The 27,620-nt window shown below is 35.5% G+C and overlaps 2 protein-coding genes across 4 annotated transcripts in view; both read left to right on the forward strand.

Annotated features, from left to right (window-relative positions):
* The first annotated feature begins 156 nt into the window (after window positions 1–156).
* Window positions 157–18,886, forward strand: LOC100376049 (sorting nexin-30-like). Of its 3 annotated transcripts, none has more exons than XM_078006872.2 (12): window positions 157–326; window positions 2,128–2,346; window positions 3,041–3,151; window positions 4,427–4,588; window positions 6,051–6,246; window positions 6,831–6,961; window positions 7,371–7,439; window positions 11,038–11,124; window positions 14,170–14,274; window positions 15,968–16,120; window positions 17,323–17,452; window positions 17,609–18,886. In XM_078006872.2, the coding sequence occupies exons 1-12, from the start codon at window positions 174–176 to the stop codon at window positions 17,644–17,646; spliced, it is 1,554 nt and encodes a 517-aa protein (XP_077862998.1). In that variant the 5' UTR covers window positions 157–173; the 3' UTR covers window positions 17,647–18,886. The 3 variants fall into 3 exon arrangements, with proteins under 3 accessions (XP_077862998.1, XP_085359214.1, XP_085359215.1); XM_085503088.1 differs by having other exon boundaries at window positions 4,427–4,582; XM_085503089.1 differs by lacking the exon at window positions 14,170–14,274.
* A 4,797-nt stretch (window positions 18,887–23,683) lies between these two features.
* LOC100373760 (nuclear pore complex protein Nup155) overlaps window positions 23,684–27,620 on the forward strand; it is a 48,893-nt gene continuing 44,956 nt past the window's right edge. The window contains exons 1-2 of the mRNA XM_085503090.1: window positions 23,684–23,809; window positions 27,405–27,528. Of these exons, the coding sequence (XP_085359216.1) occupies window positions 27,405–27,528 (124 nt within the window). The 5' untranslated portion in view covers window positions 23,684–23,809. The remainder of the gene's footprint in view (window positions 23,810–27,404; window positions 27,529–27,620) is intronic.

Genomic DNA, 27,620 nt, shown 5'->3' on the forward strand with positions numbered 1-27,620 from the left:
TAAATGGTTGTTATCATACATCAATTATACTATATAGTTGTAATAAAATGACTAGTAGATATGAGAGTACTACATGATGCAAGTTGCCGTAATGTTACCCACAGACTTACCCAAACACTACCCCGAAAGCGTAATGGAATTGTCTTGACTAGTGTTTGATATGCGCACAGAAGATGCGCATTGATTATATCGCCAACATGGCGGAAGTAGAAGAAGTGAGGACGCAGGTTGGAAAACGGAAGGGGGAGGCTCCTACGATTCTGCCTACCGACCCTATACAAGACCCGTTATCAAGTGCGCTTATGTCCAATGATGAGGAATTTGAGGTGAGAGTAGCAGCTCTACTAGTTTTGTAGTTTTAAAAAAAATCATTGTTTTTTAATAATAATTCAAAAAAAATTGTGAAAACAATAACTATACATGTATTTTGATTTGCAAATGTTGACATGATTTTATTTATGTGATATTGTATGAAGGCCAGTCGTGATTTTGTTTTGTTTTAACTCAATAACACACATGTAATAAATTGTCAGCAGAGCTACATTCAATAACGAATCTGTGAACCATGAATGAAAGTACCCACATCACAGTTAATGTCATAATAGAATAAGAAATTGCCATCATGAAGAAAATTTGTTTGTAACCAATAAACCTTAAAACACTACAAAATAATAGTATATTAGATGAGTTATTAACTTAAAGCGTGGTAGTTGTTGCGCTGCGCATGTGCGACATTTGTGTTGATAAATATTGATTTTCCCACAATCCAATGCACTCATCAAATGTAAATCACAAGTATGAGGTTTGACCTTGGCGCGACATGCACTGATTGCTGTCGGTGACTCCTTCGATTTCTTCCAATAACATAAAAATTACTTAATTAAAGCTTGGAAACGCCTGAGTTCGTACTCGTTGATCTGCGTAACGACTACCACGCTTTAAAATGAAATTCTTGTATTACCATGTGTAGAATTATCTCTGAATTCCGTATGGCACTGGAATGATGTATTATATTTGCATAACAATAGTAATAATTATTCAGAGTTCTGGACTGCAACTAATTTACATAAAGTTGCATTGTGTTAAAGCGCGGTGATCATCGCACCGTGCATGTACACCATTTGTGTTGATCTTTTAATAAAATCACAAGTATGAGTTTTGACCTTGGTGCGACTTGCACTACCGGGGTAATTACCGCCAGTAACTCCTTTGATACCTTTCAGTCACCTAAAAAATACCCAATTAAAGCTTGGTAACATTTCAGTTTGTACTTGTTGGCCTGCGCAACAGTCAAAACCGCCATCTTTGTTTATTATGAGAGCCATATCTTGCTGTGCGTGGCGCGACAACCATTGCCCTTCAATCAACTCTGTTATCCAAAATCACAGAGGTGGGGAAGGGGGATCTTCTCTTTATTGCTCTCAGGAGATCCCTGATAATAATTATTTTATTCAACATTTAGAAAATACCCCAGATAAAAACAATCAGATGAAAAAATACTGTTTGATTGAGTTTTTGGCAGTCAACAAATGTAAAGTTCACGTTATAGAATTTTGGCATGTGCCAAATTTTTTAATCCTATGTGTTTGCTGAAAGATTACAGCAGTTGCGTTCTCGTTAGTGTGGACCCACTTGGGTCCCTATCGGCTTGTGCCAAAATCACACCCTCATTCGTCAATCTGTTATTGAACCCAAACATGGAAAACAATATGCATATGATGATAATAATAATTGCTATATTGAAATTATATTCATTTGCTGCCATGGGATTTATTACGAATTGTCATGCATATGAACGGCAAATTAATTCACATCGATGTAGCATTGCAAGAAAAAAATCAGTTGAAGCAGCCCATAAATATGCATTGCTGACAACGGTTTGCATTCTTTTTATTCATTAATACAGCATCCATATTTGCACTTCAGTATACATGTATGTTCTCTTAAATTCACCATTGAGGGCTTCCATTCAGACAGCAAATCTTGGCATGTCTCTGGACTGAGATAAATTTTGTTTGGCATGTGTCGACTTGGTCCTGATCATTCACACAGGCATTTCAGAAAAATGTAACGTTTTAGAATCACACATCATTTCCACCTAGTTTGTAACATTCTTTCCTATTTTAGCAAGAAGAATTGATACGATCGCCTGGTGCGGAAAGCAATATGTCCAATGCCTCACAGACTGCCTTAGCTGGATCAATTAAACTTGAAGAACATGAAGAGGAAGAAGAAGATGAGGATCCTGATATCGAAACAAGAGATCTTTTTGTTACAGTTGATGATCCAGAAAAACATACAGGATCAATGGGATCATCCTATGTAACTTATCGTATTATAGTTAAGGTACTGAACTCTGCTGGAGGTAACTGCCTTATTAGAAGGTGGAATTCACTGAATATATTTCATTATTTTTATGTTACACAGCTGTATGTGTCCCTTGAAATTAATTAATCACTGTGTTTTAATTTTTGCTGATAAGTAAAATCCACTAAATTAATCCATGTAAATATGTAAAATAATAATAAGACTTATTGTTTCTTTGATCATGCTCAAAACATCAAAATAGTGAAATTAAACGTCAGTGAAAAATATATGGTTTTACAGTACACAACAAACAACTACCGGTAATTTCAGAAAATCTACCAATTGTAAATTTTATTTGAGGCAAAAAATACATTTTACCAATTTATATTTTATGATACAAGTGGCTATATAAGCTTGTTAGGTCCTTCATTGTACTCTGAAAGTCACCCTTATTCCCACATCTTGGGGGGGGGGAGACTAACAGTTTCAGTCCTGCCCTAAATCTAAGCATTTTGTCTTGAGAGTTTTTCGTGTTGGAAACTAAAAATTATTTGCATTCATATTTGGCCCAGTACATGTCTGAAATATCCAGACAGATTCCAAATCATTTTAAGTCCTTATTCATACAAACTGTAGATCGATGGGGGATGTCTGTTTTTCTTCAAATGTTTAGATAAACAGTTGAACTTACATTGTTTGTACAACAGCAATCGTGTGCTTGTAATTTCTCCAGACAACAAGAAGTTCATTTGATGATTCTGAATACCTGGTTCGTAGAAGATATCAAGATTTCTTATGGCTTAGAAATAGACTAGAAGACACTCAACCAACTCATCTTATACCAGTAAGTGGTCTGTCTTTCCATTTAACAATCACCTTATTAGTCTCCATCAGACAAAGTTGAAAGTGGGCTATTTTTTGGGTTCCATCCGTCTGTGTGTCTGTCCATCCATCCATTGTCATGTCTCAGAACATGTCATGGCCAATTTTGTTCATTGGTGGTACTAAGACAAGTTATGGTGCAAGACATATGCATATTCATCAGTTTTTTTATTTTGTTTACCTTTGACCAACTGGTGGCCATTTTTGTCCCAAAAATCAACATTTGAACATGTCACCAATTCTCATGCGTCTTGCACCAATTTTATTGTAACTTATTATTGACATATCTCATGGTGGGTTACTAATGCACGTCACTTTGTTTCAGGATTTGATTTTAAATGGCCAACTGGTGGCCATTTTGTTTACAAGTTTTCTGCTCCTTTTTCAGACAGATTTTACAGATTTGACTTAAATTTAGTACAAAGGCAAGAAACAATAGGTTGAATGTTATCTTTGCCATTTGAAGTAAAACATTGAATACTCTCCACTCATTTAATTATATCTACATCTTTCATTTATTTCATTTTCATTGTTTAATCTTTATCTTTCACAGTCACTAAAAACTGTCATTGACAATGAACTTTTTTACATACAGGAATATTGATTTTTTCCCTGACGTTGTTATTTATTGTGCAGTATGTTGTACAGTGTGTATTTATTGTGTGTACAAGTTTGTCTGTCTGTGAAAATCCAAAACAGTAAAGTTTCTTTTATGTTGCAATTAAATGTTTTGCATCTTTTTATCCCTTCAGACTTTTGTTTCTAAAACATTTTCCCACTGTTACCGAAGTGAATGTCCTAATTAAAGCCGCACCAAGACACGCATCTGAAGTCACCCATTAAAAAATTTAATTTTAATTAAAACCGCAGCCTAAATTACGATTTTTACGGTACAGTGATTTTTGGAAAGCATGATATAAATTACTTTTCTTATAACTGACTGTAAAATACTTTATTTTCGCTTGGAATTCATTTTCGCTATGTTCACTGAAGGGATGGATGTTTTACATTCAACTTATCAAACATAGTGTGAAAATGAATTACATACAAAGCACCTGAAAAGTCTTTTAAGTGAAAATTAATTCCAGTTAAAATATTTTACTTTTGATTTTGCTCGTATTGTCTTTGCCTTTTATGTGTCCTGTTCCTTGTTCAGCATCAAGTACACCACACGCTTGAAATTTAAGTCTAGACTTTATTACTGACCAGAAATTTTTTCTTTTCATTTCATTCGCAGCCGTTACCAGAAAAACACAGTCTAAGAAGATTTGATCATTTTAGTCCAGAATTCCTAAAAACCAGACAGAAAGCATTAAATAAATTCCTGACAAGGATCGCAGACCACCCCGTTCTTTCATTCAACAGTAATTTCCAAATATTCCTGACTGCAAAGGCATGGGTAATTCATCAGTTATTGCTTGCTAGATGGTTGTCATAGTAACCATAGTGGTGGTAGTGGTTGTCGAATAGTAATATGTAGAGTATTAATTAAATTCATGATTAAACCATTCCCTTATCATGCTTAACCTCATATACTCATACAAATGCCAATCCCAAACTAAAATGATTTGCAACAAGATAAATAAATGTGAAGCGCCCTCTAGTTCATGGTGCTGCTAACTTGTCCAAATGTAGACTTACTGTAACATTTCACAGGAGACAAATTTTTGCAATCCTGGAAAAATCACAAAATTTGATAGTAACCATGAGGATGTGAACTCAGTCAAGTTAGTATATCCTGTGCCTACTGATTCAGCCTTATAAAGCTCTTGTGTCTGTGATAAGAGATTCAATTCTTGCATGTGTTAGTGCCCTTTGCCACTAGACTTGGTCATACTGTAAATGTAGGTGCATATTTGTTAAATTAGCATGTGGACTTTTTAAAAGGGAAAAAGGACCAAATACAAGTCCACCAGTCCTCCAAATCAAGTTTAATTTAAGTCCACTAGTCTTTCAAATCTCTAATGTCATGCATAAAAGTAAACTATAATTCCACTATTATTCCCATGCATTAAATTGTAGTTTAGTTTAATAGCGTAAATACAGAGTAATGTAATGGGTTAGAGTATATATGGCTGATCGCTTGAGAAATATCTAAATAAGAACTGTTGAAACTTGCATTTTGTCTCTGAATGTTTATACTCGATAGTAGTTTAGAATTTGCCCAGCTAATTGATGTACAAATTAATTTTGTATAAATATAAAACCACATTTCCTTTACTTGATGCTCAACTACACTGAAGCACGCATTTGTCAAATAAATAATTTATTTTGACTGCATCAGTATTGTCAATGGTATGAATATTTGTAGTGAATTTGTCTGAATTCTGATTTTATACAGAAACTACTCCAAAAAGAAAACAAGAAATATCATGCAGCATAAATTCTATTCATAGGATTTCCAATTAAAATTCACCCCTTTCATTGAAATTGACAACTATGATTTGAAGGTCTTGGTTTGATGAAGAGCAATTGTTTACAACATAAATTTTTTTGAAAAAAATGTCAAGAATTTTGTTTGCTGAATTGAAATGCAGTACAGTCTGGGCATAACTTAACTTCCAAGTGTCAGCTGGCTTTGCCTAAAAACGTTTCATATTTGCCGTAAAGTGAGTATCATCTTTGTGGTGTTTACAAATGTTACTAATATGAGACATGTTTTGAGTAGATTACTCTGCACAATTCAGATATGTGGCAGTTCTGAAAGTATGCTAAGGTAGCTTTAAGCCAACCTTACTGTAATTTCTGAAATGAAGCTATGAGTAGGTTCACAAAGCTTCTATCCCATGTACCATTATACTTTCCATCCTCACTCATACATGTAAAGAATTGCCATCAATTTTGGTTTTATTCTAATTTAGGAGTTAACGGCTCGTAAAAAGCAAGGTCCTGGTATCTTGAGTCGGATGGGAGATTCTGTGAGGAATGTTGCAGCTACGTACATGCTGAAAAGCCGAAGTCCTGAGTACACAATGATGGGGGAGTATATACAGACGTTTGGTGAAAAAATGGGAACAATAAATAGGGTTGCGGAGAGGCTTGCCAAAGAAAAACAAGGTTGGGGCATATTCAATCTATATTGTCTCTGTGCTTTAACTTGGTTGACTATCTTTAAGTGCACATTAATTTACACTAGCTTTCAATCGGAATACGTTTTAACATGGAAATCATTAAATTAGCCAATTGCAGTCGTATATTATCGGGGCAGACATCTTGGCATTTTCACTGTATAGCAACAATCACAGTGTAAAGAAAGGCTAAAGACTCTCAGAAAACTATATTTTGGGATAGTTCTTGAGACTCTCCTGAACAGTGTAGCAAATAATATGTGCTGTTTCCTTTGACCGTCATTTCACTGCAGCTTGTGCAGAGTCCATAGAAATACATGGTACAGTGCAATATACACAGTTCTGTGATGTAGCTTCGCTCTCAAGAATACCGGTAGTATTTTTCAGGTGCATATGGTAGAATTCCATAATTAAATGGTCAATATATATGTATATATCAACATAGAAGTTAGTTTTACAGCAAAATGTATCTACACAGGAAAAACATAAATTTGCTTAGTGAGGGAATCTCATGGAAAAGGTGTAATATCATTGAATCATGTCTAATAATTTTCTTCTTCCTTAATCCTACAGATTACCATGCTGAATTAGGAGAATACAGTCCTGTGTTTAGTTTGTGGTCCAATTCAGAGACAGAATTAGCTGACACAATGACCAGCTTAGCTACGTGTATTGAAAAATGCCAAGATGCAACACAAGAACTGGTATGTTGTTGCATACCATAAACTAAGCATTCTCTTGTAAGCCAGGCTAAACTCGAATCAGATTAGAGGTCAATACACTTCTAGTGTGATTCATACGTACTAGTTGTCACTGTTGTGGTTATTTCCTAGGTTGGCTGTGAAATATACCATATTTACACTATCCGTTGTGCATAAAATGACAAGTGTGTCTATGGTCGAATTAATTATGTAATAAATGCAATATTATTGATGCACTGCTAATAGAGAAACTACAGTATTTAAAATTTACAAAAAAGTTACAAAATTTAGTTTTACTGAATCATTTTGATACATATAATGATTTTCATGCATTATGACTGCTTAGCAAACATTATGTTCTGTGTAATTATCAGGATAACAGAACTCGTTTTTATATTTTTTCCTTCTTCAGATTGATGAGCAAGAACAGCTTTTCCTTCCCACCATCAAAGAATATTTACTATATGCTGATTCAGTCAAGGTAGTGACTTTTTCACAGCTGTATTGGTCTTGAAATTGATGTCTGTTTGTCACAGTCATTTTAACACGTTGTGTTTGATCCCATGGGTCCCATGCTACATATACAACATGTGTAAACATTGTTTACATGCTGCATGAGGACCGTGGTACTTTAGCAGCTGTTTAGTATATAGCGGATAATTCAATTCAATGCAATACTGTCAATTACTTTTAAATGGAATTAATTTTCACTGAAATTTTTGGTCTATTTGCTGGATTTTATTTTCACTTTTAGAATATAATATACCTCACTCCACTAATGCCTAGAATATATGTGGTATTTCACTCCTACCTCACTCCACTAATGTCTAGAATATATGTGGTATTTCACTCCTACCTCACTCTACTAATGCCTAGAATATATGTGGTATTTCACTCCAACCTCACTCTACTAATGCCTAGAATATATGTGGTATTTCACTCCTATCTCACTCCACTAATGCCTAGAATACATGTGCTATTTCACTCCTACCTCACGCCACTAATGCCTAGAATACATGTGCTATTTCACTCCTATCTCACTCCACTAATGCCTAGAATACATGTGCTATTTCACTCCTACCTCACTCTACTAATGCCTAGAATATATGTGGTATTTCACTCCTACCTCACTCTACTAATGCCTAGAATATATGTGCTATTTCACTCCTATCTCACTCCACTAATGCCTAGAATACATGTGCTATTTCACTCCTATCTCACTCCACTAATGCCTAGAATACATGTGCTATTTCACTCCTACCTCACGCCACTAATGCCTAGAATACATGTGCTATTTCACTCCTACCTCACGCCACTAATGCCTAGAATACATGTGGTATTTCACTCCTACCTCACGCCACTAATGCCTAGAATATATGTGGTATTTCACTCCTACCTCACGCCACTAATGCCTAGAATACATGTGGTATTTCACTCCTACCTCACGCCACTAATGCCTAGAATACATGTGCTATTTCACTCCTACCTCACGCCACTAATGCCTAGAATATATGTGGTATTTCACTCCTACCTCACGCCACTAATGCCTAGAATATATGTGCTATTTCACTCCTACCTCACGCCACTAATGCCTAGAATATATGTGGTATTTCACTCCTACCTCACGCCACTAATGCCTAGAATACATGTGCTATTTCACTCCTACCTCACGCCACTAATGCCTAGAATATATGTGCTATTTCACTCCTATCTCACGCCACTAATGCCTAGAATACATGTGCTATTTCACTCCTACCTCACGCCACTAATGCCTAGAATATATGTGCTATTTCACTCCTACCTCACGCCACTAATGCCTAGAATATATGTGCTATTTCACTCCTACCTCACGCCACTAATGCCTAGAATATATGTGCTATTTCACTCCTACCTCACGCCACTAATGCCTAGAATATATGTGCTATTTCACTCCTACCTCACGCCACTAATGCCTAGAATACATGTGCTATTTCACTCCTACCTCACGCCACTAATGCCTAGAATACATGTGCTATTTCACTCCTACCTCACTCTACTAATGCCTAGAATATATGTGCTATTTCACTCCTACCTCACGCCACTAATGCCTAGAATATATGTGCTATTTCACTCCTATCTCACGCCACTAATGCCTAGAATATATGTGGTATTTCACTCCTACCTCACTCCACTAATGCCTAGAATATATGTGCTATTTCACTCCTACCTCACGCCACTAATGCCTAGAATATATGTGGTATTTCACTCCTACCTCACGCCACTAATGCCTAGAATATATGTGCTATTTCACTCCTACCTCACGCCACTAATGCCTAGATTATATGTGGTATTTCACTCCTACCTCACGCCACTAATGCCTAGAATATATGTGCTATTTCACTCCTACCTCACGCCACTAATGCCTAGAATATATGTGCTATTTCACTCCTACCTCACGCCACTAATGCCTAGAATATATGTGCTATTTCACTCCTACCTCACGCCACTAATGCCTAGAATACATGTGCTATTTCACTCCTACCTCACGCCACTAATGCCTAGAATACATGTGCTATTTCACTCCTACCTCACTCTACTAATGCCTAGAATATATGTGCTATTTCACTCCTACCTCACGCCACTAATGCCTAGAATATATGTGCTATTTCACTCCTACCTCACGCCACTAATGCCTAGAATACATGTGCTATTTCACTCCTACCTCACTCTACTAATGCCTAGAATATATGTGCTATTTCACTCCTACCTCACGCCACTAATGCCTAGAATATATGTGCTATTTCACTCCTATCTCACGCCACTAATGCCTAGAATATATGTGGTATTTCACTCCTACCTCACTCCACTAATGCCTAGAATACATGTGCTATTTCACTCCTACCTCACTCCACTAATGCCTAGAATATATGTGCTATTTCACTCCTACCTCACTCTACTAATGCCTAGAATATATGTGGTATTTCACTCCTATCTCACTCCACTAATGCCTAGAATATATGTGCTATTTCACTCCTACCTCACTCTACTAATGCCTAGAATATATGTGGTATTTCACTCCTACCTCACGCCACTAATGCCTAGAATATATGTGCTATTTCACTCCTACCTCACGCCACTAATGCCTAGATTATATGTGGTATTTCACTCCTACCTCACGCCACTAATGCCTAGAATATATGTGCTATTTCACTCCTACCTCACGCCACTAATGCCTAGAATATATGTGCTATTTCACTCCTACCTCACGCCACTAATGCCTAGAATACATGTGCTATTTCACTCCTACCTCACTCTACTAATGCCTAGAATATATGTGCTATTTCACTCCTACCTCACTCTACTAATGCCTAGAATATATGTGCTATTTCACTCCTACCTCACTCTACTAATGCCTAGAATATATGTGCTATTTCACTCCTACCTCACGCCACTAATGCCTAGAATATATGTGGTATTTCACTCCTACCTCACGCCACTAATGCCTAGAATATATGTGCTATTTCACTCCTACCTCACGCCACTAATGCCTAGAATATATGTGGTATTTCACTCCTACCTCACGCCACTAATGCCTAGAATACATGTGCTATTTCACTCCTATCTCACGCCACTAATGCCTAGAATACATGTGGTATTTCACTCCTACCTCACGCCACTAATGCCTAGAATACATGTGGTATTTCACTCCTACCTCACGCCACTAATGCCTAGAATACATGTGCTATTTCACTCCTACCTCACGCCACTAATGCCTAGAATATATGTGCTATTTCACTCCTACCTCACGCCACTAATGCCTAGAATATATGTGCTATTTCACTCCTACCTCACGCCACTAATGCCTAGAATATATGTGCTATTTCACTTTTAAGTGGTGCAGAGAATTTATAAAATTTCCACTGCATAATTGCCATATGCTCATGTCACATCCATGTACAAATGTACTGCCAAGAACATACCAAGACACATCAGGTTTAATAATAAATCCTTCATAACATTTCTCTCTGTTCTACTTTTATTATCAGTGGTAATAGTTACCCCATGTTATGATTTTAATCCTTTATTTTGTCGTTTTATAGTCGGTGCTGAAGAAGAGAGACAGTATACAAGTAGAATATGAACTAACACAAGAAGACTCTATAAAAAAGAAGAACGAGAGGGAACAGGTAGCCACTGTAACTGAATCTCATTAGCATATTCAGTATAATTTGAAGCAATGATTTAATAATCTAGTAATCATGTGTTCATCTCATTAGCATATTCAGACTGATTTGTGGCAATGATTTAATAATCTAGTAATTATATCTGCACATCTCATTAGCATATTCAGTATAATTTGAAGCAATGATTTAATAATCTAGTAATCATGTGTTCATCTCATAAGCATATTCAGACTGATTTGTGGCAATGATTTAATATTCTAGTAATCATGTGTTCATCTCATTAGCATATTCAGACTGATTTGTGGCAATGATTTAATAATCTAGTAATTATATATGCACATCTCATTAGCATATTCAGTATAATTTGAAGCAATGATTTAATAATCTATTAATCATGTGTTCATCTCATAAGCATATTCAGACTGATTTGTGGCAATGATTTAATATTCTAGTAATCATGTGTTCATCTTATTAGCATATTCAGACTAATTTGTGGCAATGATTTAATAATCTACTAATTATATCTGTACATCTCATTAGCATATTTAGTATAATTTGAATCACTGATTTAATATTCTAGTAATTATGTGTTCATCTTATTAGCATATTCAGACTGATTTGTGGCAATGATTTAATAATCTACTAATTATATCTGTGCATCTCATTAGCATATTTAGTATAATTTGAAGCACTGATTTAATAATCTAGTAATTATGTGTTCATCTCATTAGCATATTCAGACTGATTTGTGGCAATAATTTAATAATCTAGTAATTATATATGCACATCTCATTAGCATATTCAGTATAATTTGAAGCACTGATATAATCTAGTAATTATGTGTTCATCTCATTAGCATATTCAGACTGATTTATGACAATGATATTATAATCTGCTAATTATATCTGTACATCTCATTAGCATATTCAGAATAATTTGAAGCAATAATTGAATCTAGTAATTATATAATTACATCTCATTAGCTTATAAAATGTACATGAGCTTACTGATAGAGCAAATGTGGTACATGTCTATCATTACATTTCATTATCATATTTATGTTATACATGCAAAGTATTCCACTATGGGACTGTTAAAATGTTGTTGATCTGTTTATTGTTTGATGAATAGTATTTGTTGCTGCTTGCTTGATTATTCAAAGCTAATTACAAAATACTATTCTTGCATGTGTATTAACACCTTCCAATGCACCAAGTGACTGGCGATTCTTTTTTTTTTTGCCGCTAACAAACACATTTTCTTTATCTGTACATTGTGGGAGGAGGGGAGAGGGGTTCTTATTGTTAGCAGTGCTAAGAGAGCCCACTATAAAAAAAATTCATAATTTGCATCAATAATTACATATTTAAATTTTCATTCATTTTTGTATGATTTCTCATTTACATAATTCTGTGTCTCTGATAATTTACACAACCATCATTACTTGTTTATTAATTATTATCCATTATTAATCCCTGATTTCATTTCCCTAGTCTTACTTTAATTCATTGAGTCAAAAATTCTGTTTGAAATGTGAATCAGGAAAATGATGAAAATAACACAAACAAGCTGTTACAGTTGGTTACCTACATAGTGACACTATAATATAAATGATTAAATCTCATTAAAATGTGCCTAAGCTACTGGTAGAAATCCCTAATTGACCATCTACCTTATATGTGAGTAGTGTTCGGATCTCATACTAATAGCAGATCTTGTGTTACAGCCCAATTTCTAGTAAGGCAGTTAGAAGCAATGTACACAGGCAACCAGAATTAAAACTGACTAGAGCTACTACGTATCTCAAATTTTTTATCAGATTTAATTTACATAATCTGTAACTAAGTAGGTAAAGTTAAATTGACACACAGTAAAAATCATAGGTCATCTTTAACTCTATTACTATCGTTACCCTAGCAATGTTGTTACATGTGACTGCTATATTAGTGTACCGGTACTGATTCTAGCAACTCTAGCATAAAATGCAGCGATTCGATTGATTGATCGAATTATTAACGAGTTGTGGCTCAACCATATGTGCAGGCATTTGAAATTGGCTGTAAACAAAACCACACTCAACGATGATTGAATTTGAATGGTTTAAGAACATGGTAGCAGTGTTTGATCGAATTATTAACGAGTTGTGGGTCAACCATATGTGCAGGCATTTGAAATTGGCTGTAAACAAAACCACACTCAACGACGATTGAATTTGAATGGTTTAAGAACATGGTAGCAGTGTTAGGTTTTGTCTGCATATTTACTAAATATAGAAGTTGATATGATCATCTTGTAATTAAATGTATATAGTCTGAGACAGCTGGATGGAATTACCAAAAGAGAAACACAATATTAAAAAACATATTTCTTGCACAGTCAACAAATTTATTCAGTTGCTTAAACATGCAAATCAGTGGGGGTTTGTGATTGGCTGTCATTTGCAGTGTAAAAGTCATACAAATTCATATATGTTCGAGGGCAAAATAAATTCTTTTTTAGCAGATTGACTAGACTGGCCTAGCCATGGCAATTAAATAATTTTTTTTTCTTGAATCATAGCCAGATGTGAAATTACCACGACTGGTCGATTCTACAGCATATCCACTGTTATTACTTATTCATGATATGCAGTAACCTTATGAAACCCTGAGTGGAACACTTCCAAAAGAGGAAAGTAGGCGTGTACTTGCACTAAAGATTCTACGGGTCAGGCCACACATGCATTATAGTTGAGTAAATAGGTCAGACCAAAATCTGCCTTTGTTATTGGTTGGCAGTTTACATGTTGCGCAACTCGTCATATTTATCACCAGGAAAACGTGGTGACAACTATAGAGGGTGCGGCAGAACAGACCATTCGTGGTAATTTCACATCAACACAGAAGATTCTACAAACATGGTCTAAATGAATTATCAGATAAATTTTTATTGCCATGATTGGGCCAGTCTACAGAGTGACTAGTCACTATTATTAGCTAATATCTCACTTGTGATGAAAGTTCTGGTGTACGCATCTATATACATTCCATATAAATTGTTTATAACCAGGTCAAGATATCAGACCAAAGTTATTCCATCGGTTCCATGATGGGAAAGACTCCAGACGAGGTCAAAGAACAGAAGACTCTTAAACTTGAAAAAACAATTGATGAGGTAGTATAGTCTGATTACCCATACATCCCTCCCACTTCCTCTCAAGCTATTTCAACAATCCTATTTGCAGCTCTCCTGCCATCTTGAATTCCTCGATATCCCATGAGCCTTTGCTTGCACTGAAGAATATTGGTTTTGGAGTTTTTTGTTCAGGGATAGTTAATTAAGATCATAATCACATGTGTTAAATATCAGAAGCTGTTCATGTTAAACCTCATCAGCATCTATCAAGATATTCAAGATGGCAACCAAACTGTAGATAGGTATTTTATTCATGAGTGCTTACAAGAAAAAGCTCTTGCATTATTTTTTATCTGAAGACCACTTCATCTTCATTCTCAGCATGTCTGCCTGGTTTTTGAGAAACCAATATCTTGCCATTAATATGCAATCACTGTTTTAAAATGTCTTCTTTTTTGTACAGTTATGGCACACATGAGTCCACTTTGTATTTATTGATCATTGCATGTTACTAGATGTATTGATGTGATCTGCATGTCCTTCTTATAGGTCACTGCTTTAATCTGGTTTTTAGGAAAAGGGGCTTTATTTAAATTTTCAACAAATCATAGATACTTCTTGTGAAAGTATTCATCTATCACACCATTTGCATCTGTTTTCATAATTTGTGTATCACTAAAAATACCACTCATCCATGAAATGTTGTTTTGCTTTTGATGATGTATTGCTTGCTGTTATAGGATTTTTAAGGTTGTGGTGTGGGAGGTGGATGGAGTTGGGTAGTTATTGGTTGGAGAAATGGTTTTGGGTGGAGTGGGGTAGTTAGTGGTGAGTAGGTAGGTGGTTTGGGTTGTTGTGGGATAGTTAATGATAGTAGAAATAGTAGTAGTGGTGGTGGGTGGAGTGGGGTAGTTAGTGGTGGGAGAAATGGGTGTGGGTGGAGTTGGGGTAGTTAGTTGTGGGAGAAATGATTGTGGTGGGTGGAGTTAGGGTAGTTAGTGGTGGGAGAAATGGTTGTGGTTGTGGGTGGAGTTCGATAGTGGTTGCAGAAGTAGGAGTGGTGGGTGGAGTTAGGTTAGTTAGTTGTGGGAGAAATGATTGTGGTGGGTGGAGTTAGGGTAGTTAGTGGTGGGAGAAATGGTTTTGGGTGTGGGTGGAGTTTGGTAGTTAGTGGTGGGAGAAGTGGGTGTGGTGGGTGGAGTTGGGTAGTTAGTGGTGGGAGAAATGGGTGTGGGTGGAGTTGGGGTAGTTAGTGGTGGGAGAAATGGTTGTGGGTGTGGCTGGAGTTGGGGTAGTAGTGGTGGAAAAAATGGTTGTTGTGGTGGTGGGTGTAGTTAGGGTAGGTAGTGGTGGGAGAAATTGTTGTTGTGGTGGGTGGAGTTGGGTAGCTAGTGGTCAGAGAAATGGTGTGCTGTAGCAGGTGGAAGGTATAATTCTGGTATAATGCATGATACATGCATGGTCCAAAAAATAATGTACTATGTGTATAAAAAGATTGGAAGATACAACTATTTTTAATAGATTTGAGTTTCTCAAAATTGAATCTTAATTTTTCTTGGCAAGCATTTTTCTACAATATTTCGGTAATTTTTGACCAAATATTTTAGAGCAAATATGGTACTTATATTTTTTTCCTTCAGTACAATCGCCTAAACACTGGAGCTAACAAAACTGTGTAGTAAGTAACATGATTTTGGTTTGAGTGAAATTACCACATAGTCTTCCATTACAGCTAGATAAACAGGTCGAATTTCTACATGATAAGACAGAGTGTGCTAACGAAGACCTCAAGGCCGACTTGGACAGATGGCATAAAAACAAAAGAAAAGATTTTAAAGAACTCTTCATTGGTCTTGCAGACAGAGAAATACAATTTTATCATAATGTGAGTGAATATTTTTTCTACTGTAAAATCTGTATTAGAAGCCATGGTTTCTATTAAAATGGTACAATGCAACAGAGGGGATGCTGCTTCTATTAGAGCATCTACACATATGAGAAATGGTGACTTTTTGGTTCTCAATTGTTCATAAAGAATGTGTGCGGCTTCTATCAGGGATGCGGTTTCTAATACAGATTCTACTGTAATTGATGTTGCAACATTTTTCTGTGATGGTTGTTGTTAAATCACATAATTCAGCACTGCTTAAAGGACCTGACCTAAATTTAGTAAAACTCGTAAAAGAAATGTTTGGTGAAAACTGGCAAAAATATTGTATAAAAATGTCTCGCCGGTTTTGTCGTGTTCTACAACATTAGCTTTTCTTGTAGTTGAGAGTTGATCATTTAAAAATAGAGGGGGAGAATTTGAAAAAAAAATATCAGAATATCCTAAGGATAAATCTTTATTAATAAAACACAGATTTGATATAGAAGAACAAACAATGTTACAGTAATATCATGCAGAAAGAGAAAACATTGTCTACCTTTTTTCCCTGCAGTGCTTCTCATGGTACCTCTTAGAACTAGTAAAATCTTAACCAAGATTCATTTGAAAGTGTCTTCATGGTTACCAATTGATCTCTGACATTTGGCTAAAAAAAATTGTTTTGTTGCCCTCAGCGACCGACCGAAAAATATGAAATATTGGGTCACGTTTTTTTTTTGTTTTGTTTTTTAATAGGCCAAAATAATTAAAAACTTTAAGCAGTAAAAAAGTGTTTTCTCTAAAAATTAACGATCTCGTACTGTTGTTTGGTCCCCGGGGGATAAGTGGCGACGTTGAACCTTGGGTTGATCTGTATATCTCTGGAAAAAAAATCCGACCGACCAACCCAATTTTCCGACTTGAGCACAACATAAGTTTTTTTTTTGGCCTTACATAGACTTTACTTTGTGTGATGAAATATACTTTTATGACATAAGAGTAATATTCAAACTTAATAAAACTATCAAAGACCTGTCCATGCTTTTTCTCGTTTTCACTTTCTTCTAATAGTTCAAACTTAGATAACTCTCAATCAACTTAAAATATCAGCAAAACATGACCAATCGACTCATTAACACATTAATTGTTATTCTTTCATATTAACATACTTCATTATTAACTGATGTTCTTACAGTGAGACAATCGTTTTTTCTTCTCAGACACTCTCAGCATGGGAAGAGGTGATTCAATTCCTCCAGAAACAGAATTCCGAGGGTAGTCCACTGGAACCGCCATCTAATCCCATTGAAACCATCCAACCTGAGTTGAGAGCTGTGGAAGACAGCGAAGGTGAATAAATAATCTGTGCTTGGATAAGTTCACTATTCTTTGCTCTCTATCAACTGTATTTTAACTGGATGGAGAAAACAACCCTTCTCAAACTCTGAAATAGATACAATTAATACATGAATTCCAGTTTACGTCCTGCTTTTTAAACTTCTGTAGCATGGCATCAATATGGAGAATGTGGTTCAAAGTTGTGAATGGGTGAAACAGTTAGAAACTGCTGCATATCGAAATAAGTATTCACATTCCTGAACTTTTATTCATATTCCTTTTATAATTCACTCTCTGTATATTTATGTGTCTGTCCCACATCTTCCACCCAAAGCCACACATATTGAAGATTTCATCAGAATTTCATTTTTTGTTTTCATTCTTTTCTTGGCATGTGTTTTGTGTTATAGAGCTACCTGTGTTGTTGTATATTTTCATGGGATGACACAGTTTACATATCTACAATTAACATTATAATTATATTATTTACATATTCATATATGTATAGATTCCTTGCGTCCTTCTTAACACAAAAATTGTGAAAATGTACATAGATACTTCATTTCAAAGCTTAGGCGCATTAAAGTTGGTTGTATGGAAATCTATATCAGCACTTCCAATGTGTACAGGTTATAGGAGTTTCTTTTTAGTTTAGTTCACTTTTCTTTTAGTGTTCTCTTCTAGAATTTTTTATCAGCAAGTTTTAGTTTGTGTGATTATATAAATACCTTGCCAGTAATGTATATAATAAATTGAAAGTTTACCTTCAAGAGAGTTACTGGTGTATTTTAGTGATAGATCTATATCTTTGTTATCGAGATGTGTAGGTGAGATGTGACATCCGTCTTCTGCAATATAGATTCTGTTTTTACACTCTGTACTTATAACAAACATATTGTGATATCTGGGAAACTGAATTTACTCTAGGCTGTGGAAAGCTTAATAATGAAATGAAACAAATTATTCTTAAAAAAAATGAGCATATTTAAGTGGTTTATTAGCGTAGATTGATAGGTGCCAAATGTAATAAAAGTGAAATTAAAAAGTTATGGTTGATCTATTTGCAGAATTCTGACATACTGCAACATTGTTTAAAAATAGATTGAACGAGTTTAATGGTGCGCAAAATTTCTGCCATATAATTTACAAGTTGACATTGTGTAATCAGAATTATTTAATGATTGACTGTTAAATTGGAATATTACAGATGTGGCCAGGTAAAAACTAATTTTTGTCACACTAGCACTTTTATGGTTTTTAATCAAGTATTAGAATGTACATCTCTTGGAGAAATTATTGTTACAGATAAGAGATAGACATACATTTTTCAGAGGTTGTATACTGATACATGTCTGCGTTTCCACCATTGTAATTGTAATTTATTGTATCAGAACCTTAAAGATTAAATGAAGTATATGGAATAAAAAAAGCAATATTTGTATTGTATATTCTAGTCTCCGAATTGTTATTTCTGTATGCGAAGTATTTGTAGGTTTCACACCACATTTACAGTCTGTATCATTGTGCAGATCCGTATGAGTACCTACAAATGTTATTCTTTCTATTTTGGAAAAAAAAAAAAAAAAACTTTTTGCAAGAGATGGCATGCATGCATTTTAGTTTATTTTTACCGGAAAAACTAAGCCTTATATTTTTTAGTGAAATTTTAGCCAAAACTATTAAACTAGTTTTAAATGGTAAACTGTCAATTTTGATGTATTACGTTACTTAATTTTTTCCAATCTTGCCAGTACCAGTGTGACTGATTCAGATTCATTTTTGGGATTTACAACTTCTGTGAAGGTATGGTTCATTATTTGATTTGGAAACTATACAAATTATTCTTTAAATTGTGGACACCTAACTTGTCTGATCTGCATTGTAAAATACTTCTTTGAATAAAGTACTGTGAAATAAAGTAATTTACAGTAGCCATGCTTCTTGTGTTTATAAATTGTCATTTTTGGCAGTTTAATTTTTACTTTATTGTTCAATATGTCACTGATATCTGAAGTACTAAAATAAAAAGTTGATTTACTTGTAAAACTAGTTTAGAAGTGACAAAGATGAGGTGTTCACTGAACCATAACTGACTCCATACTCTATTTACCAGTGTATGTGGGCCTCTATCAGATTTATTCATTTCATGACAATATCCTCAGATCACTATTTTTGTCATTTATAGTAAAACATGTTGTGAACTTAAGATGACTTACACGTTGTGCATCTTATAAAGTAGAGATTTATGTTCTCTTCTGTTCAATTGAATATGGTACTATATTTAATTGTGTTATAAATATCTCCTACATCAAATCCATGCCTTCCAATTCTCTCTTCACACACAAATTATTTCATGTACTGTGGTACTGATTGCTTACGAAATGTGCATAACCAACTTCCGGCTGCTTGTTTGTTTTTTGCTAAAACATACAACACCACACAAATTTTGCAGTGGCCATTAAAATAAGTGAAACAAAAATTTGGTGTGCACTTATTTGATGGTACACAATAAATATATTTGAATTTTCTGACTAAGGAGTGGACCATTTGATATCCTGGGGGGCAGGAAGATTGCAATGAAGCCTACTTTTTTTCCCCCATCTGATATGGAATTTTTTTTTCAGCAGACCTTGTCTCTAATTTTTTTTTTTTTTTTTTTGCACTCAACAGTTGTTTTTATTTTTTTCAGTATTTTAAACAGTGGAGTCATCACCTGCACATGCGCCAGATAGCCATAGCGTGTCATTGTTTACAAACAAACGTCTACCCATGAGCCTTTGCGTTTTAGCATGTGTTGGGACTCAATTTCCGCCAATGCGCAGGTGACGACCCTCCCGCTTTAAGTAAAGCGATAATAGCCCTCTTTAACATCATGAAAGGGTTTTGCTATCAGTCCACCTCCTGAATGTATTATCTCTTTCAAACCACGATCGTCCAAACCAGGCTTCTAAACAGTACACTAAACTACTTGACATTTATTTACCGACCCACCTGAAAAAATTCCAGACCATTCTGGTAAAGGAGAAGAAAGCGTATCAAACGCCTGGCTGGAGAGGAACATCAAGCTCTGGCTGTTGAAAAACTAAGGCAATTCCTCAAACAATCGTGGAAAATGGTGCAGCCCCCCCCCCGCCCCGAATGGCAGGAAACGCAATTCTAGCCTCAAATAAGCCAGTGCTTTGGCACACAAACCAAACGGTCTTTTTCAGGGCCACCACATCCTCCCAAAAGAGTACTACTGTTATTACAGTAACTATGGACCATACAATCAATAACACAAAACGTAATAGACACTTCTCACGTAAGAAACACATTGCAAGATGCAAACGAATAAAGAAATGCAATGCAAAACTGGCTAGAAAATAAACAGTTGGCTGATCAAGTTCAGTTGATCTCAAATTTTATTCGGAATTTTTCGACAGAGAAAATATCAGAATTGATTGACCACTATTTAATTCCAATCGTTAAAAGGCAACATACATACATCAAATATACGACTGATTTTATTAACAAAATCGAAAAAATACAAGTATCTGAAAATAACGTCCTAGTAACCATGGATGTCGTATCGATGTTTACTAATACTGTTCACGAAGAAGCGATGCGAGCAGCCGCTAATGCAATGCAATGCAATCGAATTACTATCACAATGATAGTCCTTTGAAAACACTACCTTTGGAATATATAATTAAACTCCTTAAAATCATTCTGAAAAGAAATGCATTCGAGTTTAATAATGAATCAGGTGCAGCCAACGGCCAAATTTTCCAAAACCGTCATTATTAATAATTGTCCATCATGTACATACTTTTTATCGATATTTGACACGTTTTTAAATTTGGAGGGGAGGGGTTAAGCTGTTCGTAATTCCCCTCCCACTAACGTCAAAAAAAATGCCCTCCCACTGCATCTAGGTTCCCGCTGCCTTCTCCCCACCCATCACCCCCTCTCACTACCTCCCCTCCCACTAGTGCCTGCAAAAAAATGCCCTCCCACTGGGTAGTGGTCTTCAGAGCCCTCTCGCCACCTGTTCTTACACATCTTCGAAATTCATTGTACAAGAGCTCAACCTACTTAAATCCTACATGCAGTTAATTCTTCAACTTGATGTTTTATGTGTAGATTCAAACCATACTCGAGCATACCTCAGCCATGACTCAGCATATTTCATTAAACCTCAAGTAGTGTGCGGGCTTTGTTTTGTTTTTGCTAATTATTATTTTGAATTTAAATACTTTTTGTCAACATCTAATCATAATGTTGTCAAATTGGCGTGCTCACACCCACGTGTTTCCTATATAAGGGCAGACGTTGTTTTATCAACAAAAGAAACTAATATCAACAAACATAAAACTCGATTGATCACTGATGGACGAATGATATCCTGTCGGCTTCTTCGTCGCACTGAACTCTTCGCTGTTTGGTGGCGTTCATCATATCAAAGACACAACTGACCTCGCTTGACCCAATCTGGCAACCTGACGATTCATCTGTATTCTACGGGTATTATCTCTATATTCTCCCTCCCGATATTGTAACCACAAGTTCTTCTTTACCCACTGATAGTTATCATTTTCTGCCCACCATATGTTAACAATTCTGCCTTCCCACTTCCAAAAATGCATTACCCACACCCACTCCCCACAATATTAAGTCATATTATTCTCCCTCCCACTGATTAAATTAAATTTTGCCTGCCCACAGAAAAACGTTCGCGAACACCTTTTTGCACGAACAGCTTCGTTGACTGCACCTGATGAATATTATACCCAAACATGTGGAGTTAGCATGGGATCACCATCTTCACTTGATATTGCTGACATTACATTCCACCTACTGGAAAATAGAATTTTACTACGTGGTGCTCGATATATTAAAATTTGTTATCGTTTTCTTGATGACATCTGCATGGTATTCAAAGGTACCGTACCTGAATTACACAAATTTGTTCAGGAAGCTAATATGCTTCATAACAAATACCGGCTCACATTTGAATACTCCATGATATGAATATAGTAGACGTGAACACGCACACCAACTTGAAACGTAATGATATCGAAAAGATACTCTTCAATTTATATAATAATGAACATGACAATCGTATCTCACATTTACGTGAATCAATGCCTAATAATGAAGGGCAAACAATATTCACAACTACACTCAACCATTATACACAAGGGTCTATGCTCAAAAGAGCCCTTTTAAAAAAACTGGAATGATCAGTTACTCAGTAACATTTTTCCGAATCCTCTCCTTATTGCATTTCGTACTACTAACTTGAAAGATAAATTTACAAGTTCTATTCTACTCTTCTTTATTCTACGTACTAACAAAACGACGAAGAATTACTTTCCATTTTAACTAAATTGTGTAATGAAAGTACGTCGAATATTCTGAAAGCTAAATAAATCGAACGATTTGGTCAAGTATTATTCCGACTGATGAAGGGTTCAACATAGAACCCAAAACAGCACCATCACACTAATGAATAATCCAATTACGGATAAATTTGAGTGCTGCATCGACATAGGCTTTCTTCGTCTGTTGCGATTCCGATGAAAAATTCTTGAAAAATAAATATAAATTGCGTAAACGAGGGGTGAACGCGAAATGAGCAAGCAAGTCTAATCTGTTACGTATTTAGTTAGCTAATGCAATACTGCCCTCAGTCGGTGAGGTATTCGTCAATCCACCACCCCCATCGATAATAAATGCATTGTTAGAAACAGTTTATACAGAAATACAGCAGAAAGCCATTGTGAAAGATCTGTTAAACAACATAGTTGATGAAATTGTTGAGGGAAAGGATCAATAAAAATCATTCTTTAAACATTTTATTTTTTGTCCTGCCTTGTCTTGATTTTTTTCCAGGGGGTCTGAAAGTTTCAGATTTTTTTGTACATGCATATAGTGTAGGATTTTTTTTCAAGCATTGTCATAGAATTTTGTTTCCGCAAAATCTTCCTGGCCCCCAGGATATCAAATGGTCCGCCCCTAAGGCAAATGGTTGGTGCATGCCCAGGGTATTGGGTACATGCAACATTGGACAAATTCTGCCTGCATGTCAATGTTAATGATTTTCAACATTTGTACTACTAGTACTCAGGCGGAATATATTACTCCAGTCTTCAATTTTAATAGAAACCAATAAATTATAAACAATATAAATCCACCAAGTTCTCCATGTGTTTGAAAACAAATTGTAACCTCTGAACTTGCGCAGTACTGATTTGGCGCGTTTGCTTGTGCGCACAATATGGCGCCGTCCATGGCAGAGCAAGGTTTTTGACATTCGAACGATTCACACATTTTATTGAAGTTATTGTTTATATTGCTATTGGGATCGGCGACAAGTTCAATTCCAAGGTAAAGTAGGAGTATATTCGAACAGCTTCTTTGGTTTGAGTGTAATGTTGATGCTGTGTTATCATCCTGCGAACTTCCGGTTCAAGGGATCCACGAGAAGTTACAGCGAGCGCAATATAATTTACATACATCTAACTCCCGCACCCGGTAGGTAATTACCGAGGGACTTTGCAACATCAGTGACCGTTGTAAACGCAATAAAGTTACATACACGCCTACTTGATAGTTAATCAAAACAACGGGCAGGGTTTCAGATGGGTTCAACTATTACAACGTGTAAGCGTCCAGTCAAACATTCATCAAACAATCATGTTTTTCTCATTGTTGATATCGGACACTTTATTATTTCATGCATACATATGCGAATTCATTTAATAAATTCTATTTTGAATGTTTCGCGAAAATAATAAACCTAGTTGATACAAATATTTAAAAACGCCCCTAACATATAATGAAATTGTGAGAACAGTTTAGTTATGAATGCAGTTTCTGATTTTAAACAATTATTGCTATTATGTCAAAGCTTATTGTTAACTTATTGTTTTTGTTTAGAAATCGTTTTATCTACATGATAATAGCCGCTTATTTACACAAGAAAACACGAGTAGAACTGACAAAAATAAATTCTGTTTAATCATCGTCTATAAAATTGAATGCGCAAACCATAAATAAAAGAATTGTACATGTGCAATGACCTTTATCGGATCACAAAGGTCATTTCACACTTGTAGATGCCGGAAATGTGTACCAAGGTGTGTGCTTACTTCTTTTCTGATATTTTTCGTCGCAATAGTCGTCCAACTTTGGACATTGATTGAAAAAATCCCGCAAATTTCCGCAGTGAAATTTAAAGATACATGATAAGATTATAACAAGATGTTTTGACGAGTCATTTTTCATTGGTGTGCAGAACTGTGCAGATGTTGAAAATCGTGCCTTTTGTTGTAATAGATTTTGGGCGTTGAGTACACTCAGCGTACGTCTTTCGCTGCATTTTGTATTATTGTTATCTGTTTGGGCATGCGCAGTGCGTTGAGAATCTTCGTGAAGCTTCCGAATACAGCCGAAACACGTAAGCCGATTAACTGTGACATTGTACAGCGTGTTTGCAAACTAATTACAACGTGTACTGAGTTGGACTAGCGAGGGCAGAGGTTCAAGGGATTGTGTGGCATTTCTGTCGCATTGGTTGGATGGATTGGTTGCTGGCAATGTTTGGGGGATTTTGACCAGTTTGTGACGTAGACTTGGCTTAGAGAATTCAGGCAAACTAGCAATGGTACCAGCTATTATGCGAAAAATTGAACGGAACACTCAAGGCTCACAACGCTAATATTATTAATATAAATCCATTGACAACATCCCAACAAACTACCAATCAAGAATTTACATTTATCATTTCTTAATATTCATTCCCAGTTTTATGTTCATATTATATTTCTCCCAAGTGTTACACAGCAATGATTTTTGTACTTACAAAACAATAGAATATTCCAACTACCCCCTTGTTTCTTGTGGCCACACATCAAAGGCATACAGCGTCCTGTGTTTCGATTAACTGTCACGCAAGCGGGTATGTAACTTTATTGCGTCTACGACGATCATTGGAGTGTCTAGGAAAGTGTCTGGGGATGTTGCAAAGTCCCTCAGTAATTACCTACCGTGTACAGGAGTTAGGTGTATGTAAATATCTTGTGCCTGCTGTAATAAGACTGTGGTGTAAATGATAATTACTAGTATATAGTAAAACATACGAAACCCAAATTTACATAACCCAACACCCCTATCCCAACCAATGTCTCTGCGTTATTGACCCCGGTTAGGATACAGATACGATCTCTATGTTGTATCTTGTACGTAGAACAAAATATTTGACCAAAAATAATTAAAAAAATTATAACCAAAAAAACATTCACTGTTACAGACAACAATAATAAATAAAACAAGAAACATTTAACAAATAACTTAAATTACTAAGTTTTCAACAGTTCCTTAAACATGATCTGTTTAGACAAAATCTCAAATTCTTCATTTTACATTAAGATTGCTCTCATAAATTGAAATAAATTTGCAAAATTACTAGTAGTTGCTTCCTCATTGATATCAACAACATGTTTACAATGAAGAAACAGAAAAGATAAAAAAAAATATGCACATTTTATTACAATAATAATCATGTACCATCAAAGTTTATGATGTGGAAAAGTTATTAGGGTCTGTGGGCATTATCATTATCTTTGTTGTCGATTGTGTTTGATCTACCAAGGTAACTAGAACCATAATCATGTGCAAACTCTCATTTCAAAGACATTTCCGCCATGATGTTTTCTTGCACGACTTTAAAGTATGCTTTGCCTGCCCTGTAGGCGATCACATATCATCCTATCAGTGTGGCATTACCGTAAAAATCATATTTGAGGCCGCAGCTTTAATAGAAGCCACACCCCTAACTTGAGACATTGTTTCATGTTGAAATTGACAAGTTTTGATCCCAGGAATTTTCACAACAATTCAACAAATTTTTATTTTTTTACGTTATTGTAATCACTACTGAGTAATAATCAGCAATTGTAACACTTCGAAAACAAGCAAGTTATTCACTTGAGTGAAACGCAGCATGACCGTTACCGTGATCATTTGCTACTAAGAATGCATTCGTTTTTGTTTTTACTTCTTTTAGAATATACTTTTCGTTATCAAAAAAAAAATGAGAAAATAAATATATATTACATTAAATAATATACTGAGTATTTTTTTTGTTATCATGAGAACATTTTTTTTGATTGACTTTTTTTATTTTAATTTCCCCGATGTCTAAATTAAACATGGAATGTACAGTCACTCTGCCGGAAGTTGAACATGCCAGTAGTCGAACGCAATCGACTGTGTCAGACTGCTGTCTCTCAGTTGTGACCTATACCAGTGCTAACGAATTAGTCTCTATTCAAGAGATTGTAGTATACAGTACTGTAATCTGCAAATGCATACAAATCTATTTGTAGATATTATTTATTGTGCAGTATGTTATACAGTGCGAAATTTCGTTTGTGTACAACTTTGTCTGTGTGTAAAAATCCGAGAGTGCGCTTATAATTGCAACAAAGTTGCAATCGAGTGTCGTGCATCTCATTAGCATATCATTATCCCTTCTGGCCTTTGTTTTTTGAAAAAATTTCCCACTGTTACCGAAGTGAATGCTCTAATTAAAGCCGCACCAAGACTTTACGCATCTGAATTCGTCCACCGTAAAAATGAATTTTAATTAAAGCCGCGGCCTCAATTAGGAATTTTACGATAATTCTTGAATATGAGAGATGACTAAGAGCTGTGAACAGTTCCATTATTTTATTATCTGGTGTGAATGACTGTTTCTTTCTTAGCAGTTGCTGCATATGCACAAAACATGAACAAGTGCAGCAACCTATATAGGATTCACTTGTCCATGATGACATCACACTTGTTGGAATACCGGATGATTGTACATGTACATAATTGTCCCTTTAATCATCCAAAGCTATTTAACATTACACACAGTAATACCAACCCTCTAGCAATCAACAGTTAATTCACAATTATATGATTCTTGAATTTCTAGATGATGACGACTATGGCGAATACGCAGGAGGTATTAGAAAATGCCGCAAGGCAGGTTGATATTCACCTACAACAAGACAAGGCTTATCCAGAGTTCTCTGAACTACTCAAAGTTGTACATCATGGTAAGTAAACTTTTTTTGTCCTAAGCATTGAAAGTATTGTTTTACTGGAAATTGCAGATCTGTAGTTCTCTGTTCCTTTGTACCGAAGTGTT

The sequence above is a fragment of the Saccoglossus kowalevskii genome, chromosome 9 (assembly GCF_978046115.1).
Source record: "Saccoglossus kowalevskii chromosome 9, keSacKowa6.1, whole genome shotgun sequence".
NCBI classification, from domain to species: Eukaryota; Metazoa; Hemichordata; class Enteropneusta; family Harrimaniidae; genus Saccoglossus; species Saccoglossus kowalevskii.

Coding starts and splice junctions, on each gene's coding strand:
- LOC100376049 (XM_078006872.2), top strand. CDS start 174: ATGCGCATTGATTATATCGCCAACATGGCGGAAGTAGAAGAAGTGAGG. Junction 327..2,127: donor CCAATGATGAGGAATTTGAG/GTGAGAGTAGCA, acceptor TTCCTATTTTAG/CAAGAAGAATTGATACGATC. Junction 7,440..11,037: donor TATATGCTGATTCAGTCAAG/GTAGTGACTTTT, acceptor GTCGTTTTATAG/TCGGTGCTGAAGAAGAGAGA.